The sequence below is a fragment of the Plecotus auritus genome (genome assembly GCF_963455305.1).
Source record: "Plecotus auritus genome assembly, chromosome: 7".
Lineage (NCBI taxonomy): Eukaryota > Metazoa > Chordata > Mammalia > Chiroptera > Vespertilionidae > Plecotus > Plecotus auritus.
Window position 1 is genome coordinate 25026687 of NC_137774.1, and position 23123 is coordinate 25049809.

At 44.5% G+C, this 23123-nt stretch overlaps 2 protein-coding genes across 2 annotated transcripts in view; one reads left to right on the forward strand and one right to left on the reverse strand.

Moving 5' to 3' along the window:
- Window positions 1-295: 295 nt before the first annotated feature.
- LOC308254432 (C-C motif chemokine 15-like) lies at window positions 296-4546 on the forward strand. Its single transcript, XM_080680532.1, has 4 exons — window positions 296-809; window positions 2371-2418; window positions 3107-3218; window positions 3620-4546. The coding sequence occupies exons 1-4, from the start codon at window positions 713-715 to the stop codon at window positions 3738-3740; spliced, it is 378 nt and encodes a 125-aa protein (XP_080536658.1). The 5' UTR covers window positions 296-712; the 3' UTR covers window positions 3741-4546.
- A 7298-nt stretch (window positions 4547-11844) lies between these two features.
- The window catches only part of LOC308254431 (leucine-rich repeat-containing protein 37B-like), a 30518-nt gene continuing 19239 nt past the window's right edge, over window positions 11845-23123 (reverse strand). The window contains exons 8-15 of the mRNA XM_080680531.1: window positions 22242-22357; window positions 20335-20466; window positions 19951-20078; window positions 19120-19218; window positions 13624-13661; window positions 12270-12324; window positions 12082-12188; window positions 11845-11967 (exon numbers count right to left, since the gene is read on the reverse strand). Of these exons, the coding sequence (XP_080536657.1) occupies window positions 11883-11967; window positions 12082-12188; window positions 12270-12324; window positions 13624-13661; window positions 19120-19218; window positions 19951-20078; window positions 20335-20466; window positions 22242-22357 (760 nt within the window). The 3' untranslated portion in view covers window positions 11845-11882. The remainder of the gene's footprint in view (window positions 11968-12081; window positions 12189-12269; window positions 12325-13623; window positions 13662-19119; window positions 19219-19950; window positions 20079-20334; window positions 20467-22241; window positions 22358-23123) is intronic.

The following is a 23123-nucleotide window of genomic DNA, read 5'->3' on the forward strand; positions in this document are numbered from 1 at the left end:
AGTCACACAACCAGGTTTACACATTAGAGCATTCCTTTTAGGATCACCCCTGATAATAGGCTCTTTGTGCTCTTGAAAGTAGTTAATTCCTGAGGGAAAAACTCTGATTTAGAAGAATAATTAAATCTCCTAAGGAAAGATCTTTAATAAAATACGGTCACTCTTGTTGACTGTAAAGAAAAAGTCAACTAGGTATTCTTTCTGCAAAAAAGAGTTGAGAAAAAGTAAAGATTGCACTCTAGTATATACATACATGACCTTTACAAAGAGAAAGTAAGAAGAAAGTAGTTCCTTTACAGAGAGGAAGGGGAAGTTAGGGGAGAAGCTGTTTTAACCATAGAGCTCAGTAAATTGTTAACATTCTTCCTATAGGATTTTCATAATCCACATAGGATGTGAGAGCTCTTCCCACACAGTCTCGATTCCTATCTTGGCTAAGGTCCTGGTCACCAATTTTGACACTCTTGCCTATATCCATTGGGCAGTTGGGAAAGCCGCAAATCATTGTTCCCTCAACTTCCTATTGCATTCCCAGGCTTGTTCCCTTTTTTAGAAATATCATGCTGCTGATTGTATAGCCAAAGAATAGCATTCTTCTGCCCTGTGACTTCCTGATCCTCCTCTTATAAATACAAGGGCAGAGCTGGGTCCACGGAATCAGGGAGCAAAGAGCCCAGGATCCTCAGGCTAGCGCTGTCTGCACACTGGGGAGATGAAGGTCTCTGCAGCTGCTCTCTCCGTCCTCATCCTTGCTGCTACCCTTGGATCCCCTGCCCATGGATCCCTGGCCCAGGAACCCTGGGATGCTGGTGAGTTCAATGAGCCTCATCACTGGGAACAATTGAACGGTAACTTGCAGTTAGGGAGGAAACACAGAGGGACACTCTCCTGCAACATAGAGGTGAATTTGGCACTTGTTTAAAAGCAGTAGCAGTAGGTATGGGCCTTTTTCTGCAGCTTTTGGTCCATGGGAAAAACCATATACAGAAGACTTGTCCCACTTGGGGAAACAATTCTCTCCCGTTTCATGGCCAGAATTATTTGATACTTTCTCTTAGCTGATATAGGACTATATGTACAAGATCAAAAGAACTGTACTAAAATTATAAATCTGGAGAAAGAAGCATAGAACCCTACATTAGAACTATTATATACCATGTACTGTGAAACTATCATTTTGAAGAAGACATGGGACAAGCTGGACAAGTGGCTCACCTAAGTCCACCTAATCATTCTATTTATTTTAAGAAAACAAATATCTAGCACTGTCTATGTACAAGCAGGCACTGCTCGAATTGTCTTATAGATATTAATACATTGAATCATCCTAACAACCATGTGGAATAAACTATATAGTTTTGCATATTGAATAGTTATTATTCTCATTTTATAAATGAGAAAACTAAGGCACAGAAGCCTTTGATAACTTGCTCAAGATCACACAGACAATAAGTAGTGATGTTAGGATATGAGCTAGTTAGGAAGTTGTTACAGAAAAACAAGGCCACTTAAGACTTTATTTTCAAGCCCCGCACACATCATATCAAGCAACATATCATATGCCTCATTAAGTATAATTCATAGGTAACTATAGAAGAAATGAGCTAAAAGTTTAGTTGTGTTTACCTAATTAGCATAATGCAGGTCTACAATCCTTTACCCAAAACATTGGGTCTAGATCAGTGGTTCCCAGTGTGGGACACACCCCCCACAGGGGGACAATTTGATTTTTAAGGGGGACAATTTGAGAATGAGTTATTAACAGTGAATATTTTGCATTTCTTATGGTCTAGAGACCTCATATACAGTATATAAATATATATTGTGACATATTTATGCATTTCAGTACTCTATTATGTTTTGAAACTTAATTTGCTATTTTTTCATATCACTTCATATTATTTTTTTTAAACAATTTTTTAGTGATTTCTTCCTCAGTACTTCAACTGTCCTTTCATTCTTTTATTTTTTTCTTTCATGGATGCCATGTTCCTTGGAAGCTTGTTTAGACCAAGTTAATGGCCTTTTAGGCTTCCTCCATGTGAATGGGGTTCGCTTTTTGAATGATAAGAATTATATGACCCAGGGGGTCGTCAGGGTTTTAGAGATGCTTAGGTATGGCATGGCCAACAAAAGGTTGAGAACCACTGGTCTAGATGGAATGCAGAATCTTTCAGGTTTTACAAAGGTAATGTAGCCCTGGCTAGTTTTCTCACTGGTTAGAGCATGCACCCTCACACAGAAGGGTCACGTGTTCGATTTCCACTCTGGGACAGGGAGTTAGGCTGAGAAATGGGATAGTTTGAGATACTGAGACACTGCTGCCTCTCACTGATTTCTCTTTCCTTCTTGTCTGTTTCTCCCAAATAGAACCGAGAATGGTGATGGATCAGATGAAACCCATAATACTCTCTGAAGGTAAATGAGCCTGGCCAGTGTAACTCAGCAGTTGAGTGTTGACCCAGGAAATAATAGGTCACTGGTTCAATTCTGGGTCCGGGCACATGCACAGGTTGCAGACTCAATCCCCAGTAGGGGCTGTGCAGCCTCTCTCTCATCGATGTTGCTATCTCTCTATCCCTCTGCCTTCCTCCCCTTCTAAAAATCAATGAAAACGTGTTTTTTTAACGAAGGTAAATGTTTAGTTGTGGTATATATTTAAAAGCAGCTGGAGGGTACAGATCTGCTCAGTGGCTTCATTCACCTTGTTTAGGACATGGGGAAAGAGAAAGGGTGCTGAAGATGGTGAACACCTACAGGGAAGATCAGATTGGGCCATGGGTCCCCCCTCCATAGATGACCTCTCTTCCTCCTGCCTGTCCTGGAGAAGGCTCACCTAAAGGAGAGGGTGCTCTCTGATGCCCCCTGAAAACATCAAACCCTTCCACTTCTGGGAGAAATGGTCCTGGCCCTTTTGTGTCCTTGGCCTAGGTGCCCTCAGGCACAACTCAACCTGGGGAAGTGTGAAGCAAGCAAGGACATGCCAGCAAATGCTGTAGAGGAGGAAAACAAGCCCTTTGAGCTCTGTGCCTTCTCATCCTCCCCAGTACTTTGGAGGGAAGGAGGAAAGGGAATAGTCCTTAAACTGCCTTTTCTCTTACTACAGGCTTTCAGCGTCCTTCTGACTGCTGCACGTCCTATACCTTACGAAAAATCCGATGCGTATTCATGGAAAGTCACTATAAAACGACCAGCGGGTGCTCCCAGCCTGCTGTCATGTAAGTGCCAAGCATACCAGCCATATCTTGGGAGGAGGGCCCTGATGATGGATGGATGCCCATAAAAGTCACATCCTCTGGGTCCTTTAAGGTCAAGGGAGGCTTGTGTCCTCATTTTTATCCTGCAGAGCATCAGATATGAGACGTTCCCATTGAATATGGAAGCTAGGAAAGGAAGGAGAGAGCAGGAGCAAGTCTGCACCAGGAAACTCCCATGAGTCACTAAGGAAATCTCACAGGCTGAGGGAGCGTCTCCGAGAAGAGACACCCTGAGTTCCTGCAGCAGAGAAAGAAACAAGCTGGGCTGAATGGAGAATTTGAAGGGCCAGGAGGATGGGGCTCCCCATCTTTATTTGCAGAACCCTCCTCAATGTGTAATCTTTCTCCCCTTTATTCCTCAGCTTCACCACCAAAAGGGGGCAGCGTGTCTGTGCCAACCCCAATAATGCGGAAGTTCAGCATTGTGTAATGAACCTGAAGCAGGACTCTGGAGAACTTGGGCTGGGGTCATTAATATACTGAGCAAATTGTTGAGTGATAAGAAGGAATACTAGGTCCCAGCCACCCATCTCTAGTCTCTCTTACCTCACCTCCTGGGAGCTTCTTGGCCTGAATTATTTTTTCAAAAGCAACCATTACTGCTCTGTTCTGATTATAAAAGCTGTGCATTAATTAAACATATCCAATTTAACTTCACTTGAACTTTGAGAGGAAAACGCAATGCAAGAATTGCTGAGCTTTGGATTTGTGTGTTGTTGTTTTTTCAAAATGAGACATCAGAGTATCATTTTTAAGAAGCTAAAAACGTGACTCATTCAGCCCTGGCCAGCATGGCTCAATGGTTAGAATGTAGGCCCTCACACTGAAGGGTCTTAGTTTTAACTTCCAGTCAAGAGCAGGTACCTGGGTTGCAGGTTTGATCCCAGCCCTCATTGGACACATATGGGAGGCAATGAGTCCATGGGTCTCTCTCACACTGACGTTTCTCTCTCTCTCTCTCTCTCTCTCTCTCTCTCTCTCTCTCTCTCTCTCTCTCTCTTCTCTCTCTCTCTCTCTCATCTCTCTTCCCTCCCCACCTCCTTTCTACTGTCAATGTGAAAAAATAGCGAGTAAGAATTTTAAAAATAAATAAAAATTTAAAAAACATGACTCATTCAAATTTGACAGATTGCATATATGTCAAAGATGTACTTAACCTATTAATGAGCGAATGATAAAACTGATTCTATTATCATATGAGGAACAGAGATTTATACAGTTAGTTTGGGTGGCATTCTGAAATTTGGTTAACTTAGAGAAAAATAAAGTAATATTCAATATTGCAATATAACTGTAACTTTTGCAATTATATTTTCTACCGAAACACACACACACACACACACACATTTGCATCTGTGCTGAACAAAAATTTACAAGTTAACATGTAAGTGCACAAAGTTTGCGGCCCGATCAATAGTAAATAGAGCATCAATCAAAAGTTCATCCCCCCCCCCGCCCCCCAGATGAAAGGAGTCCTGGGGTGGGCCTTTTAGACAATTTCCCAATGTAATTGAAAGGCATGCAGCCATCCTGTTGCCTTATTTCCATTTGGAATGTTTTTTCTTAATAGATGTACTTCCTAAAAGATGTCTTCTTTAAAGTTAAAGGGCATTAAGGAAAACATTTCCAGTTGAAGTTAATGTCAATTTTACATCCATACCTTTAAGGCCGATACATTTATATTTATAATTAGTAAATCTTGGTCAACAGTCTCATAAAACTCAGGAGAAAGCACTGAATTCTAAACAACAACAAAGCTCTTCTATGCATTTATCAGAAAGGCTGCATAGATTAATGGTTTGAAGTAAATAGATTTTGCTTGAGCTTCCTGTTTTATAGGTATTCATCTCGAAAGGCTTGAAAAACCAAGAGGATATGAGGGTCAGTCTCTAGAAAAACAAAAATTACACAGCTAGGGGTACAAAGAGGAGAGTGTATGTGTGTGTGTGTGTGTGTGTGTGTGTGTGTGTGTGAGAGAGAGAGAGAGAGAGAGAGAGAGAGAGAGAGGCAGGCAGGGAGGGAGACAACCTGTCTAAATCCTCAAGTCCCTTTTAAAGAACAGATACATAATAAAAATCTAAAAGAAACCACGTTAGAAATACAGAGAGGTCTGCAAAACAAGAGGCTTCTTTCATTCCAAAAAAAGAAAAACAACCCAACACAAGGGGAGAAAAAGTGAATGCAATGGATCCATGTGCCAACGTTTTGATCCTGCCTCGTGGAGACACTGCACGGGGGCAAATTTTGAAGAGGAAAATGGGAGGGTTGGGGGCAGAGAAAGAGCGAGCCAGTATGTGGCCTGCAAACTGCAACAAAGCAATCTCCATTAAGCATGCGCCTCTTTCCGCTGGTGAATCTAGGTGTGCTGTTTTGTTTTGTGTGTGTGTGTGTGTGTGTGTGTGTGTGTGACTTGATGTGCCCTGGCATTTGCCCTCTGTTGGGGGGAAGTGGAGGTTAGGGTTAGGGTTAGGGAGACCGCGGGGCGAGGGCAGAGGAGGTGAGGAGGGAGCCCGCGGCCAGGGGCTGGGTGGGTACCTGGAGAGCTGCTGTAGGTGCTGTGCCTCCGGAAGCTGCTTTCCCTGCAGTCACTGGCCGCGTCGTCCTCTTCCATCTCCTCCGGATAATGGGAGTCGTCCTCGACCTCTCCCCCTCCTCTTCCTCAGCGTCCTCAGAATCCAGGGTCTCCTCTGCGTCGCCGTCCTCCTCCTCCTCCTCCTCCTCCACTTCTCCTTCAGGGTCAACATACACCACACACCACGTGGGTCTCACCTATGTTCCCCTTATGGCCCCAGGCGCTCGGGGTCAGGTCGGGGTGAGGGTGGGAAGGAGCTGGCGGCTGCCACCTCGGGTTATTGCTGCCCCCTCCGCCGCTGCTGCCCCATCTAGGTCTCTGCCTCTGCCTCATCGCGGTGCCCAGGTGCCCAGAGGTCAGGAGCAGAGCCCCGGATGGATCCGCACGTGGGCGTGGGCGGGGCCAGGGCTGCTTGGACGGCCAGCCCCCCCCCACACCCCACCCTCCCTACACCCCCGTTTTCCAGGGGCCCTTCAAGTTGAAGCTCTGGGGACTGGGCAGGAGGGGCCGGCCAGTGCGGGGAGGAATAAGGCCCATCCGAATTGCTGGGGCCGCACTCTGGACCTCCTGGAAGCCCAACTCCTTTCCTCCCTGTTGCTAGGTGACTGCTGGAACCATTGGTTGCCAAGCCACAGGTAGCACAGGCCCGGAGCAGCCAGCATGGTCACGTGAGCTGCACCTCTGAGGAGCCTGGAACTGAATGAGCCTCAGAGATGCACTAGCGGGAAATGTGCATGCTGACTGATGCCTCCCCATTGCTGTTATGGGTATTTACCTTTGATTAATTTGTAAACACACTTTTTATTGTTTTATACTAGAGGCTCAGTACTCGAAATTAGTGCATGGGTAGGGTCCCTAGCAGCTACCACGGGGGCCTCCCTTCCCTGGCTGCAGGCCAGGCCTTCCTTTGTTCCATCTTGCCCCTTGGTGGTCTAAGCACATTATAGTGAGCCACTGAACTCCCAGTCTCTTGGTCGAACTCCTGAGGATACACTTTGCATATTAGCCTTTTATATATAGATAGATAGACTAGAGGCCTAGTACACTAATTCATGTGTGGGTGGGGTCCCTTGGTTTCGTGTGGGAGGATTGGGCCAAAACGGGCAGTCCAATGCCTCCTGCCTCTCCTGTCTGCCGCTCCTGCTCTCCCAACCCCACTGCATGACACAGGCTGGTGCCCAGTCAGTCCTGATCGGGAGAGGCTCCTGTCACTGCAGTGGTGCTCACCAGCCATGAGCTCTGTGTCTGGCGCCCATCCCGAGGAGGGTGGGGTGGGGCGGGACTCAACTGGCCCTTCGGGCAGGTGATGGGATGACCTTGCTGCCCTGGGATCCAGATCCATCCCGCTGATGTTTGCACTGGTTGTTGGGAGCCACCTGAGGCTGCGTTTATATACTTTCTTCCTTGCAGAGCCTCTCGGGAGGGGAAGCAGCCGCAGTGCCCAAGGCCGACTTCCAGGAGGCCAGCGGCACTGTTGATATCATGCCTGTGGTGCAGGTCCATTGATGCCTGGCCCGTTCTCTGGAGATAGGACCTGCAGGACTACTGAGGGAGTAAGTGGTTGCTGCCAGGCTGCTGGGCCACCAGGATGAGATGGTCAGCTGAGAGGCCCTCCTGCTGTGGGAGTGCACTGACCACCAGAGGGCAGCTCCTGCATTGAGCATCTGCCCCCTGGTGGTCAGTGCATGTCATACCAACCGGTGGACCCGTCATTCAGTGGTTCAGTCATTTGATTGCTTAGGCTTTTATATACAGAGATAGATATTTTTACTGATTTCAGAGAGGAAGGGAGAGGGAGAGAGAGATTAAAACATCAATGATGACAGAATCATTGGTCAGCTGCCTCTACTGGGGATCGAGCCTGCAACCCAGGCATGTGCCCTTGACCGGAAATGAATCCGGGACCCTTCAGTCCACAGGCCAACGAGCTAACCAGTGAACAATACTGGCTAGGGCATACTTTTTATTGTATGGGTGATTTTTTTCTTCCAGGTATAAAACAAATATTTTCTTCTGGTCTAGAAAGTTTCTTTTCATTTTATTTATGGTGCTTTTACTTAATTGAGCCATCAGGCTCATATATTACTTGAGTGATAATAAAATGAATGCTAGAAAACACCTTGAACCCCTATTCAGTTTTATATGTTTACATTTCTTTTTTTTTTTATTGATTTCAGAGAGGAAGGGAGAGGGAGAGATAGAAACATCAATGATGAGAGAGAATCATTGATAAGCTGCCTCCTGCACACCTCCTACAGGGGATCAAGCCCGCAACCCAGGCATATGCCCTTGACCGGAATCAAATCCGTGACCCTTCAGTCTGAAGGCCAACAGTCTATCCACCGAGCCAAGCCGGCTAGGGCTATTTACATTTCATACTCTGCTAAAATTTGCAGAAATTAAAGATTTTGCAACATAGCAACACAAGCAACTAAAGAATCTGTGTCAGATACTTTTGTTTCTGAAGTCTCTTGGCCATTTTCCCAGAATGTGCTCCAGCTTTGTAGGAAATACCTTTTGTTACAGTCAGGGCACATGCCCAGGTTGCAGGCTCAATCCCCCCGTAGGAGGTGTGCAGGAGGCAGCCGATCAGTGATTTTTTTCTCATCATTGATTTTTTTCTCTCATCATTGATGTTTCCTCTCTTTCCCTCTCCATTCTTCTCTGAAATCAATAAAAATATATTTTTAAAAGGTTAAGATGATAAGTTTTATGATATGTGACTTTCACTACAATTAAAAAGGCATCAATAATAATAAAAGCATAATGTGCTAATTAGATCGGGCAGCTGAACCACCGCCCCTGGCACAAATTTTGTTCATTGGGCTTCTAGTAAAAACATACAAAGTACACAAATCACTCTTCCACTTCTGTCTTAACAGCCATCCAATTTCTTCACCCAAAATACCCAACATCACCAGTCTTGTGTATCTTTCCAGAATCTATGAATATATAAGCAAATCCATGCATACATGTAGACAGGTTCATATGGGGAGGAACTGAGGCCTAATACACTGTGATACAGGGGTTCAGTGAGACAGACTTCAGACCTTGTGAACTCATATATAAACGAATGATGCCCTTGAAATGGTTGTGGACTTGACTCCAGGCTCCAAGTCTTCCTCTGTATAATATTAGCCACACTAATTACCTATAGATTTTTGTGGGCACAAAATTCCTTCAACCCAGCATGTAAAGAGGACGACTAATGTGTCAATATAGTGTTTTGTTGTTTTTTTTGTGGAGGTGTGGGGGGATTCCAATCAGAATAACAACAGAGCCCTGTGTGGTGTAGCTCTGTGAGTTGTGTATCTTCCCATGAACCAAAAGGTTGTTGGTTTGATTCCTGGTCAGGGCATATGCCTGGGTTGCAGGCTTGATCCCCGGTAGGGGGCATGCAATCCATGTTTTGCTCTCATATCTATGTTTCTCTCTCTCCCTCGCCTTGCCCCTCTCTCAAATTTAAAAAAATGTAAAAGAACAAAAACAGAGTTTACTCAATCCCCACATTTCCATAGAAGGGGATTAGGCAAGACTTAGGTGGACCATGGGTCCCATGGCGAGAGCTCCTGTAGAGAGGGAGCCTGCATGGAAGCATCACACTTATAGGGATGGTGAGGCAGGGATCATCTATACCACCAGCATGGAAGCTGCTTGCTGAAAGAAATGATCTCATCAGAAAAGGGGACTCTATTTTTCCATTACTCGCTGGTACCTGCTGAGCTAGCTATCTGCTGTGCTACTGAAAGGGGACAGGAAATGAGTCTCCAGGACTAGCCCATTTGTTTCTCCTCACCTCCTGGATTCCCCTCACCTCACTGATCCCCATTCCCAGGCTGTGCCTTAAACACACTATATATTTGCTGGCTCACTGGTCAACACAGAGAAAAACACTTGTTTTCATTCTCAGTAAGGAACTTTGAGTGGTAACGTGGGCAGGCATGGAGAGAACTGCATCAGCAAACTAATTAACCACAAGGGAACTGCAGGCCCTTCCACTCTGCCTAGAACCCTACCTAACCATTTTAGATAAGCATTCCAAATTGTCCCCATTGACCCTTCATTCGTATTGAAAATCTCATCCTCATCAGACAATCCTTGTCATGTAGCTTCTGTGCCATGTTATGCTTGTATGTGGCATTGAGAGGTCTAAACGTATCTCTTAGCCAAAGGCTGCTTTCTCTACCAAAAGCCCTCCTAGAAAACAGATATGAATTCTATATTTCCCTTGCTTCCTCCTGCCACAAAACGTGCTGGGCTCTTTCCCCATCCCACTGCTCCACTGGGGGACGCTGTGCTATTGTCCTGTGTGTGGTTGGCTCCATTCTGCATCTCAGATTTCTAAGCCACCAGTAATGATCGGTGGTCATTTAGGTCAATTATTAAATCCTGTTCACTCAGAATTTCGTTTACTCACTCAGGCATTTTCTAATAAGTCTCACTGACTTAATGTGATTTAGTAATGAGTCTCCTCTCTTTGCTGGAGTGGAGGAATTATTATCACTTGGCATCATGCAGCCAAGGATCTGATCTGTGTTGGACACAGAAGGAAGTAGGTAAGTTTGGTGGTGGGCTGAGCTGGAGGGAGCCGAGGGGTACACACATGACCCTCAGTGGGTTCCACAGAGCCTGAGGCAGGACAAGTGAATGGAGAAGTGGCCCCAACAATATGTTTCCTGAAATAAAGTCCTGAGGAGGAAAGCCTTGGGCAGTTACTGCTCACACATTTGTCTTTACCCTATATCTCCAGCAACTCCCTGGTAGCTATCCAAAGTTTAGAGGGGGTTCTGTTGTTGCTTTTAAAAAGACTAGATTATAATTTTTCTTGATTTCAGAGAGAGGAAGGAAAAGAGAGAGAAACACTGTTCAGATGCTCCTCTACTACCCTGACATGTGCCCTGACCTGTAAATCCAACCATGGACCTCCTGGTACATGAGACGAGGTCTAACCATCTGAGTCACACTGGCCATGCTTAGAGGTTTTTTTTAATTATAAAAAGAAAAACAAAACAAAACAAAAAAAAAAAAAACACACCACAAAACCTGTGAATTTTACACTAGCTTTTAAGGGTGAAGAACCTGCTACACCAGGACAGGGCACACATTTGTGTATGATCTTAAAAGCTTGGGAGCGCTATCAGGCTCAGGGAGCCAAATATTCTGACAACCCCAAGACCTGTTGAGAGGGGTGAAAGTGAATGATCCTCTATGGATAGGAGGTCAAATATGTTATAAATAACTGGTGATCCAGGGGGACAGAGCACCAGAATAACCTATAGCCCTGGGAGAGGGGGTGTCCTCCAGTTCTCAGGGACTGAGTGTATTGGGGAAACAAGGGAGAGAAGACCTCTTCACCCTGGTTGGACCACACTGCTGCTTGAGGAAGTATTGGCTTCCCCAGGGGTTCCAGCTTCAGCCCTGCTTTTCTTGCCAAGGCCCTTGTTATTTGCATATAAATACTTGACTATTTACCCTTGAATTCCTTACCTCATGGCTATACTAATAAAATCCTAGGTGGTCCTCCTGCCCTTGAGCATGACATTGCCACAAGATGGCCACCACAAGATGGCTGCATACACAGTGGAGGCGGGGCCCTGCAGCCGCTCTGTGCAGTGAGGCCTGGGGGTCCTGCAGCTCTGCAAGGCATGGAGGAGGCTGGTCCCAGTGTCTCTGCCACCTCACATGCATGAGGTGGGTCCTAGTGGAGGAGGCAGGTCAAGGCAGGGTTGGGCAAGCTGTGGGATTGGCCGGCTGGGGAGGGCAGCTGGGGGGCGTTCGGGCCAGCAGGGGAGGGCAGGTGGGAGTGATGGGGCTGGCAGGGCAGCTTTTAGACATCAATCAGGCCGGCAGGGGAGTGGTTAGGGACAATCAGGCTGGCAGGCAGGCGGGCGGTTAAGAGCCAGTGGTCCCAGATTCTGAGGGGGATGTCCAAGATTCCCTGAGGTGTCCCAGATTGGCGAGAGTGCAGGATGGGCTGAAGGACACCCCTCCCCTCTGCCCCCATGCACAAATTTCGTACGCCAAGCCACTAGTACTTTATTAATAAGGAGATTTCACGATGTACTTTCCCCTCCTGTCTCAGCAGCAGAGTCCGAGGGATCAATCCTCGTTGAGGAAGGGGAGGATTTACTCTGCTCCCTGGGGTAAGAAGAAGAAGAAGAAGGTCAAGGCTTTGAGTCTTGAAAGGAACAATTAAACTATTCATTATTTCCTCATTTTAGATAGGAATTCTAAGTGTTCCCAATCACTTACATTTTTAGGAAAAGTTCCTCCTCGGCAGTAGGCTCCCCCTTCTTGTGTTTCTTGCCACCATACATATCCTTCAGCCAAAGGGGCCGCCTTCTCCAGAAACCACCATCCTAGAAAACAGACGGGGAAATATGAACTCTGCGTTTCCCCTGCTTTTTCCCGCCACAGTGGTTTGTCCTCCTCAAATTTACCTCAATGTCCTGGTCTGATGAAGATTTCTTGTTACGAAATCTTGAGAAAAAGCCACTTGGAGGAAAATACATAACAACAGTTAGTGATTCAAGCCATTCTCCATGTCTGTCACACATATAGTTCTGGCCTTATTCAGACTAATTGGGTACCTGGGTCCATATTCCCGAGCAAAAGCACCACAGACCTGGGACCTTGAAAATGATTCCTTGCAAGCTGGGCTTCCAGTTCTTGGTGACTGTTTAAAATGGCCCTGCCATGTCTCTGGGAGACCTATGTATGTGGCTTGGCTTGGGGTATAGGCAGGATTTTCAGTGTTGCTTACTGCATTTTTAAGCATGTGCAGTGTGGATGAAAGGGGCCACATGCCAACCTGACAAGCTCAGGGCAGGCCTGCATGGCAGTCTTGCAGACTCAGAGACCTAAAGTAACCACAAAATATGCTCTGAAAATTAAATCTTTAACTACGAATAGGTTATAGTAGGTAGTCATGTCCTAGGCTAGTATTTTCCCTGACAAAGATCAACTTAGATCTTTACTGAGCCCATTTGTCTTTTTGCCTCTAAAAAGTCTGGGTAACTTGTAACTTCCACTTTTTGCCCCCCAGACCCCGCAGGGCACAACAAACGGCACCAGAACATTCCCCCATTGTTATGTTATCAAGTTAATCGTCAACTGTTAATTATATTAAAGTATCCTGTATCCATCCAAGTAAAAGAAGCATATGTCCATCATTTCACTTTTTACCCTATCCCAGAAGTTTCCCCCTTGCTTTATCCCACCTCCTTAATCTATAACCAATGGATTTCATTTAATCCACCTACATCCCTTTCCTTTGATTGCATTGTGTAAATACAGATGTAACCTGCCATTCTTTGGAGCATTACATCAATTCGTTGAGGTTCTGCTTCCCAGCATATGTCGACAGTTTGGCTCAAGTAAACTCACAAAATTCTTTACAATGGTTTTTTACGTTAACAGCAGCAAAAATTCAGCACTTTTTTGGGGTCACCAACCTGCACCCAACCCTGCACCCAGCCCCTCCCTTTGGCCTGAGCACACCTACCAACCCCACCATTGTAATGACAGAATGGCACACACGGCTTCTGTCAAGTGTCCTCCTTCAGATGCTTGGTGCTTTTTTGGATATGCGTACCCTTGATGACCTGTGTAGTTTCACAAAGTCCTCAAAGTGAACCCAAAGGTTTAAGTCTCTTGACTTTCATGATTTTGTGGGGTTTTCTGACTCAAGTGAATAATGAACCATTTTCAGGGGTCACCTCTGGCGGCTTACAGGAAGAGGAAGTTCCTCTACTTCTAAAATTCTACTTTAAAAATCACCAGACTCATATTTACCTGGAGCTTCCGCTTTTATGTACCTTCCTCTGACAAATCTATTTTGGAAGAAAACAACATCATGATTATTCATCACAGTGACCACTCTCTCTAAAGCTTTATTCCTTCTCTTTTAAGTGGGATGGTAACTTTTTGAGGACAGAAACTCTGCCTAGTCCTTTGACTCTTCCATATTCCTAACTTAGGACTTTGCATGCAGCTGGCAATGCATTTTATTGGCTGTTTCAGATAACATTCAGCAGATAATTCCCAATAAAAACTCTTAGAGGTAGAAAAGAAAATGAAAGTCTCTACCAGAAACCTAAACAGCAGCTTTGTTTTAGGTCAAGAACAAGAGCAGGTTGCCCTTTATCACTGTTACTATTTATCATTGTCAAGGAGGTCCTAATCAATTCAATAAGAAAAATGAAGTACTGGAAAGAAAGAGACAAAACATATTTGCACATGAGATGATGCACAACCTAAAAAGCCCAAGAGCATAGATTAAAATTTTATTGGCAGTAATATGACAATTCAGTACAATGGCTAAATCAAGACATGTAAATCTCAATAGCTTTCCTACATACCACAAAAAAGTAATTAAAAAATGAAAGAGCCTATTTACAATATCAATAAAATGTATAAAGGAATAAACTTGACAAAAAATGTGTAAGATCCATTAAAAATCTTCTGAAGGACTTTAGAAAGAATACACAAAGTGAGGTACTATGTTCCTAGATTCTAGGACCTAGAAGGTAGTAAAGATGCCAATTCTCCTTAAATTAATCTACAAATGCAATGTAATCCTATTCAAATTCTGAGGTAATTTTTAAACAAAAACTGACCAACTGACATTTGGTAGAGAAAATATGCAATGAAATGTATGAAAAAGATACAAAAGGAGGAGTTTAACTTCCAAAAAGGAGTTTAAAAAGGAACTGGAATTATATAGTGACACTGGCCCTAACCAGTTTGGCTCAGTGGATAGAGTGTTGGCCTGCAGACTGAAGCGTCCTGGGTTCCATTCTAGTCAAGGGCACATACCTGGGTGGCAGGCTCAATCCCTAGTAGGGGGCATACAAGAGGCAGCTGATCAATGATTCCCTCATCACTGATGTTTCTCTTTCTCTCCCACTCCCCTCCTCTCTGAAATAAATTTAAATATATATATTTAACAGGTTCCAGGGATTAGATAAAAAAAGATAACTGGGTCAACAGAATAGAGTCCACACAAAGAGAGGTTTCAGATCAGTGAAGAAAGAATGAGATATTCAATAAAACATTTTAAGACAATTGGATCGTCATATAGGAGAAAAATAGTCAACCACAGGAAAAGCAAATCCATTGATGTTTTTTTAATTTCAAAAAAACAACAAATGTTATAAAAAGGACTAGAAGAAAATATCAGACTACCTTCATACTGTGAGGTGACAAAGGCCTAGCTAACAACATCCACAGCCTATAAGCCATGAGAAGACCAACAGATATCGTGACAGACGATCTACATACATCCTACTCTTCACAGCCCTTGCCCTCTTCCACCCTGGATTGTCTTCTTCCTGTTGATTTATGGAACGCTTTTTATATTAAACTAGAGGCCCGGTGCATGAAATTCGTGCATGGAGATGAGGTGTGCCTCAGCCCAGCCTGCACCCTCTCCAATCTGGGACCCCTTGAGGGATCCCACCGGGCCTAAATGGGCAGTCGGACATCCCTCTCACAATCCAGGAATGCTGGCTCCCAACTGTTCGCCTGCCTGCCTTCCTGATTGCCCCTAACCGCTTCTGCCTGCCAGCCTGATCACCCCCTAACCACTCCCCTGCCAGCCTGATTGATGCCTAACTGCTCCCCTGCCAGCCTGTTTGCCCCTAACTGTCCTCCCCTGAAAGCCTGGTCACCCCTAACTGCCCTCCCCTGCAGGCCTGGTCACCCCTAACTGCCCTCCCCTGTAGGCCTGGTCACCCCTAACTGCTCGCCCCTGCAGGCCTGGGTCCCCCCAAATGCCCTCCCTTTCAGGCCCGGTCACCCCCAACTTCCCTCCTCTGCCGGCCTGGTCCCTCCCAACTGCCCTCCCCTGCTGGCCATGTTGTGGTGGCCATCTTGTGTCCACATGGAGGCAGGATCTTTGACCACATGGGGGCAGCCATCTTGTGTGTTGGAGTGATGGTCAATCTGCATGTTACTCTTTTATTAGACAGGATAGAGGCCTGGTGTATGGGTGGGGGCCAGCTGGTTTGCCCTGAAGGGTGTCCTGGATCAGGGTGGGAGATACCTTGGGGTGTGGGGAGGCCTGGGCAAGGGGCCTGTGGTGGTTTGCAGGCCAGCCACGCCCCCCAGCAACCCAAGTGGAAGCCCTGGGATCTGGGATTTATTTATCTTCTACAATTGAAATTTTGTAGCCTGGAGTGGAGCCAAGCCTCCTGCTTCCTCTGTGGCGGCAGCCATTTCTGTTGGGATTTATGTATCTTCTATAATTGAAACTTTGTAGCCTTAAGCGGAGGCCAAAGCAGGCCAGGCCTGCAGAAGCTTGGCTTCCTCCATCGCCGGGGGCAATGCCAGCGTCCTGCTCTTTCCAGCTCCGTGGCTGCCACCATTTCTGTTGGGCTTTATTTATCTTCTATCATTGAAACTTTGTAGTCTTGAGTGGAGGCTTAGGCCGGCAAGGGCAGGCGGAAAGCGTCCCTCCTCCTCTCTGTGGCCGCAGCCATCTTGGTTGGGTTTATTTGCATATTTGCTCCTGATTGGCTGGTGGGCGTGGCTTGTGGGTGTAGCAGAGTAGTATTTGCATACTACTCTTTTATTAATAGGACTAGAGAACCGGTGCACAAAATTTGTTCATGGGGGAGGGGTTCCCTCAACCCAGCCTGCACCCTCTCCAATCCAGGACCCTTAGGGGGATGTCTGACTGCCGATTTAGGCCCAGGCAGACATCCCTCTCATAATCCGGGACCACTGGCTCATAACTGCTCAGATGCCTGCCTGCCTGATCGCACCTAACTGCCCACCATGCTGGCCTGGTCACCCCCAACTGCCCTCCCTGCAGGCATAGTTGCCCCCAACTGCCTCCCATCTGCCAGCCTGGTCACCCCCAATTGCCCCCCTCTGCTGGCCTGGTTGCCCCCAACTGTCCCCCCTGTGGGCCTGGTAGATGAACACAGCCTGCTATTTGGTCATTTGGTCACCCCTCACTAACCCCCCTGCTGGCCTGTTCACCTCACGCTCCCTGCTGCTGGGTCGTTTGGTGGCCCCTCACTAACCCCCCTGCCGGCCTGGTTGCCCTACACAGCCTGTTAGGTCGTCCGTTCGGTTGTTTCAGATGGAATGGTTGCTTAGCCTTTTATATATGTAGATAACTTAATCCTTGGCTTTCATTGAATTTCAATATTTCAAATATTCCCCAGTGTTCTATTTTGTTGTTGTTAATCCTCACCTAAGCATATTTTTTCCATTTTTTTCAGAGAGAGTGGAAGGGAGGGAGCAGGAGGGAAGAGAGAGAGAGAGAAATAGGAATGGGAGAGAGACACATCAACTGGTTGCCTCCTGCACGGCAGCCGCCCTGCAACCCAGGTATGTGCCCTTGACCTGGAATCAAACCTGTTACCTTTTGGTGCTCAGACTGATGCTCTAACTACTGAGCAACAGCAGCCATGGCCCAAGTGATTTTGTCTTTAAGGAGATATAATAGTGGAGTAAGAAGCACAGACTTCGCAGTCAGGCAAAACAGGGTCCTGCCTTTGACTTTGCCACTGGGAACTTAAGTCGATCTCCTTCATCTATGGAAGAAGGTAGTACTATCTTCCTCACAGGATTGTGGGGATTGAATCACTCAATATGTATATGGAAAATTCTTCATCCTGTGCTTGGCATCAACCAGTGCTAAGTTTGCTAATGGTGTTACAGACAAGGTGGTCAAATCTATCAAAGATTCTGCCTGTGGTATCAGGCTCAAAAAGCTATTTCCCACCACCAGATTATAAATATATTGCTTCTATTTTCTTCCAGAACTTATACAGGTTCTATATTTTTTACATTTACGTAAATATGTTTGCTTAAGATGAGAAGTATAGATCTGCTATTATTTCCTCCCTCAAATAGGTAGCTGTTCTATTCCCATTTTTTCATTTTCTTCCACAGATTAGAATATTAAAATGTGACATTTCAAAAGACTTAGGAACACATAGATCTGAAGTCACTTGGTCTTTACACATCTCTGCTCTGCTCCATAATGTGTTCACCTAGGTATTTATCTCTTGGGGACGCACATTTTAAAAAATTGTTTACCATATTTTTAAGTTCTCAGGGGAGGAGAATGCCTTTCTATTGCCTCAGAAAAAAAAAATGGTGACATAGTTCACAAAAAGACTAGGAACAGCATGGCTAGAAGACTCCGGGAAAGCTTCATGAAGAAAGATGAACTTGAGCTGGCTTTTGAGATATTCACAGGACTTCCCCAGGGAGAGCAAAATAAGGGAATTTTAGATGGGCAAAGGCATAAAAAAAAAGTGGGAATGGGCCTGGTGGGGCTAGGTTATGGTGAGGGGTGGCTTTGGCTGGAATGGAGGGCTGCCATGACTGTTGAAACGGTAAATAAAATATATTAGGTTGGATTACTGGGGTAGAGTCAAGATCGTCAGCTTATTAAATCACTCTTTTAATGTCAGTAACCTGCCTGTAGGGAAAGTACACCATTATGTAATTGAACAAAAGGGACACAGACAAGCTCTAGGAACAGGTGACTCTAACATGAGATGCTTTAGAGAAGCCTGATGCAGGATTTAGGCTGCAGTGTTTTAACTGAACCTCCTTACACCATGCCTTACACACTGGACAAGAAAGCTGCTAAGTAAACCTTATGAATTGACAAGATCACACTTTTATCGTCCTTGCCATGTCCTGTCTGCTAGGGTGACATAGCTCCATGAGGGTGGAGATTCTATATCTCTCCTCATTTTAGCCAACAAAGAAAGAAATCAGGAAGAGAGTAACTGGCGAGTACATCAACTCTACATTGTTCATTTTGAGTTGAAGAAATTTTGCTATCATGTCAATTCTGGTCTATCAAACGTAAGTTTCAAAAGAGTCTAGTGGCTTGCCCTAGCTGGGTTTGCTCAGTGGATAGAGCATCGGCCTGTGGACTGAAGAGTCTCAGGTTCGATTCCAGTCAAGAGCACATGCCTGGGTTAGGAGCCTGCTCCCCAGAAGGGGCAAACATTGATGTTTCTCTCTCCCTCTCCCTTCCTCTCTGAAATCAATAAAAAAAAATATTTTAAAAAATGTCTAGTGGCTTGTTATCTTGATTTCATTTCCACAGAGATTTCCGGGAGTGGGCTTCCTTTAAACATCTCTGGAATATAATTTGTAATAAAAAAAGAATAAAGCATATCTCAGTGCTCATGACTAAAGAAGAATATCAGGTAGGAGTAGGTGGGACAGTGGCTTTGATTTTCAGGTTGTGGGTTCTGAACCTTCTCTAAAGACAGAATATATAATGGAAATCTGAATTAACTGTTGTCTTACCGCAATGAGGCAGAAAACTACAATAAAAAATGTTGTTACTGCAATCACAGGTGCTGCCATGATGACTTTGTTCTTATATCCTGGCACTTCTTTTCTGAGCTAGAAGAAGAAGGAGGAGGAGGAGGAAGGCGGGGGTCAGGGGGAGGAAGAGAAGGAGAAGAAGAAGAAGATTTAAAAAAACCCCACATAGATATGGAAAGCATAAAAACTAACTAGTCTCTAGCCCAGGGGTCCTCAAACTTTTTAAACAGGGGGCCAGTTCACTGTCCCTCAGACCGTTGGAGGCCGGATTATAGTACAAAAAAAAAAAAACTATGAACAAATTCCTATGCGCACTGCGGGCCCGGGACGAGTCGGCTGCTAAGCAGGACAGGCAGCGGCACCCGGCGGGCCAGATAAATGTCCTCGGTGGGCCGCATGTGGCCCGCGGGCCGTAGTTTGAGGACCCCTGCTCTAGCCTATTCTAATGAATTGCTAAATATTCTTAACTAGTACTCTAAAACCCCATTCTTTCACGTGGTGCTTAAGGAACATACCAAATCTTATAGGCTGTTAAAGAACACACCAAGTCTAATGTGTTATGTAATCTGAACATTAACATTTTCTTGTACAATTTGTTCATCTTGGAAGTTAGATCCTCTTCTCATCTGTCCTAGGAACAGTGGCACAAATCTCTAAATGAGCAAAGTGGAAGATCACTGTCTAAGCCAAAGTCACATGATCAAGATATGATTCAGACGAGGTGCCCCTGGTCTTCCTACCTGTGTACTTTCATGGCATGTCCTAAACTGACTAAAAGCCCAGGTCCAGTGTTTCAGGACCTGTCCTCACCTCACTTGACTCCTTCTTTGCCTGCTCCCCAGGGGCTTGCATCCTCTCATTTTTCCATTGGTCCACATCCCACTCTGCGTTGGACATCTTTACTTCCTGCTGCTCAGTGAGCAGTCTCATCAGAAGGCCTATTCCAGAAAACAGAGTTTCCTTGGTTAATTTTTGAAACTTGAATGGTTAAGTTCAGGTTCAGAGAAGGATTCCCTCTGTTGTTTTTCAAATGATTCAGGGGCATATCTGCATCATGTACATTTGAAAGAGGGAGTTTAATGAATGGTAATAAAGTTGATTCTATATCTTCTAGATTTCCCTCCAAGAAATAAGGCAATAGGTAATTTAGTGCACTAATAACATCACTTTTCTCATTAAAGTCTAGCTGCTCACTCATAAGGGATGAGGAAGTGTCGCTATTTTTGTTTGAGAATGCCCTCTCTGGCTCAATTGTCAGCTCAGTGCTGGTGTTCTGCCGGCCTTGTAATACTTTCATGAGCGGTCCTTCTATTAAAAGTTCTTCATCTGTCAAAAAAGAAGAAATCACATTTGATATTGAAAGACTCACAGGACAGCTATTTGTCAGTCCATAGCCTTACATCCCAGTCAAATACATAGGGAATCAGCAAATATTTGAGTGCCATTTAGAGAGGAGAAAAATAAACCCCAACTTAAATCTATGATTTTCGACACAACAAAAGGAGAAAATGTATCATTTTTAAAAGTGTTTTTTTTTTACTGAGAACATTCCATAGCATGACATATGGTGACTATATTTAGGATTTTTCCATTGGTCCCCAAGGCCAATTGCCTGTTACTGGAGAAAAGCCAAGGCTCAAAGACCCGCTCAGTTAGACTCTCTGCAGATCTACTGTGACTCCTCACATTCACGCACCCCATCCTGTCCTGCCTCAGATGCAGAGGGAGCCTGAGGCTTCCTCTCTCCACTCTTCAGGGTGCTTGTGTTCTTGCTACCATCACAGATGACCATGATTAACACCCACTGCCAACAGGTCCTCATCTGGACACACCCTTCTCCACGACACCACTGGTTCCTTACTTGGGCCCTGCTTCCACATATGCCAGCCCCGCAACGGAAGGCTCTATACAGAAAAAAACAACATGTCTACCCTCGCTCTGTGCTTAAGATGTAGGCAGGCATCTGGGATGTACGTTAAGAGACTTGCCAGGTTGTGGAATGTTCAGTAAACTATGGAATAATACTTGGGGTCTAAAACACAGAAGGGAAAAAATAACTTTTGTCAGATGCCTACTTTGCTACCATTTCATTCATTTCTTATATTTTCAGCTTTACTTGGGGAACCATCCAAAGCTTCTGATTGCATGACAATGGTCAAGTGTACCATTGTCAGCTGGTACACAAGAATTTTCAGAAGAATTAAAAGTATTGCTGGTGGTGATAAGGGTCAGAGAAGGAGGGAACGTCCTGGGAAAGAGCATGGGCTTGTGGAGAGCCCAAAACTGGGAGCTGGAGACCTGGGCACTAGGTGACAGCTCTTAGCCCTTCCTGATCTTGTTTTTACTCACCTGTAAAAGGAGATTAAAATGCCTGTTCTGCCCACTGTTGGGCAGAAGGGAGTAATATAATTGGCCAAAACATTGTTTTGAAATATAAGCAACACTGACTTTATATAAGTAGCACAGATCACTGATGGAAATCCCTATTTAAGCTATCTGGGCATGAGAGCACATTTTGGAAGTTATCAAGTAGCTGCCAATAAAAGCACACGAGTGTTCGGAGGATAAAAAACCTTGTGCTTCAGAGCAAGTTCAGAGTTAGACAGACTAAGAATAAAAAGAGCCCTCCCATTCCTTAGAAGGGTTGGGTAGCAGCTTCTGGTGATGGATCCAAAAACTCCCAGGTTCCAAATAAAACTTACATAAAACAGCATCACTTGTACCCTTTTCATAAACTTGCAAAGACAAACAAAATAAAAATGTATCTACATGTGGCTACACTGCAAAGGGCAATGAAACCTAATGCATACAAAACAGTTTACCAACTGTGACACACTAATGAACAAGTTCTCATTTGGAAGTAAAGCACCCAGCAGAGAGCACAGCACACACTATGTGGCCATTAATGTTAATACCCTTGCCCTTCATCTGACTTTTAGCAAGGAGTAGTGCTTAAAATTTTAGAGTTGAACTCCTAGTAAATGAATAAAAATAATACAGTTGCTTTATTTGCTTAAAAATGTACCATCATTGATTTCAAATAAAAAATGAAAACATAAAATAAAAATTAAAAAGTTTATCATTGGGCAATTCAGACTCACCACAAGGTGTGTTGGCCAGACATTCCGTATCACAATGCAGTTTGACTGTCTTGGTGACAGCCTCAATATTACTTTTAAATTGGCAGAGGCAGCAGGCCAAATGGTTAGGTAAGATACTATAAATGGAAACATACAGAATTATATTAGTCATAAAGGAGTTACTTGTGAAGCACAGTAACCTCCATCTTTTATTAAAAAAACAAAAAAAACAACAACTGCTGTTTGAATTCTCTGCTATTGTTAGATAGTCCCTAGTCCTGTAAACTCTGTCATTATAAACTTTGTCACTTTAAGATGGTCTGTTATTCTGTAAAATGACTTTGTTTTTAGTTCAAATAATAGAAAAAGGTAAACTTAACAGTCTGACCTTGCAAGCTAGCCATCCAATGTAATAGACTAATACTGATAATAATTATGCCAAGTACAAACTCATGTATTCAAGGTTACAACTGTCGGTAACAATAACTCTCACAGAGCCCTTTGTAATATCTGCAAACAAAGAGGCTCCAAGAGTATAAATACGGGAAAACTTCCTATATTAGTTGCTCAGAAATTTGGATAAAGATACCTCGCTCTGGGCCGTGCGCAATAAATGACTACTAATTAATTGGCTCATTAAGGCGTCTTGTATCTCATTCGATGATTTATGATACAACACTTGGAAATAGTTTTTTAAAAACTTAAACATAGATCTACTGTATGACACAGCCATTCCACCTTTAGGTATTTATCAAGAGAAATAGAAGTATATTTCCATAAACAGACTTGTACATAAATATTCATAGTAGCTTTATTTGTAATAGTAAAAAATTAGAACAACTCTGCAGAGAGGAGAAACCAAGATGGCGGCATAGGTAAACACCTAAACTGCTGCCTCGCACA

Coding starts and splice junctions, on each gene's coding strand:
- LOC308254432 (XM_080680532.1), top strand. CDS start 713: ATGAAGGTCTCTGCAGCTGCTCTCTCCGTCCTCATCCTTGCTGCTACC. Junction 810..2,370: donor CCAGGAACCCTGGGATGCTG/GTGAGTTCAATG, acceptor TCTCCCAAATAG/AACCGAGAATGGTGATGGAT. Junction 3,219..3,619: donor TGCTCCCAGCCTGCTGTCAT/GTAAGTGCCAAG, acceptor TTTATTCCTCAG/CTTCACCACCAAAAGGGGGC.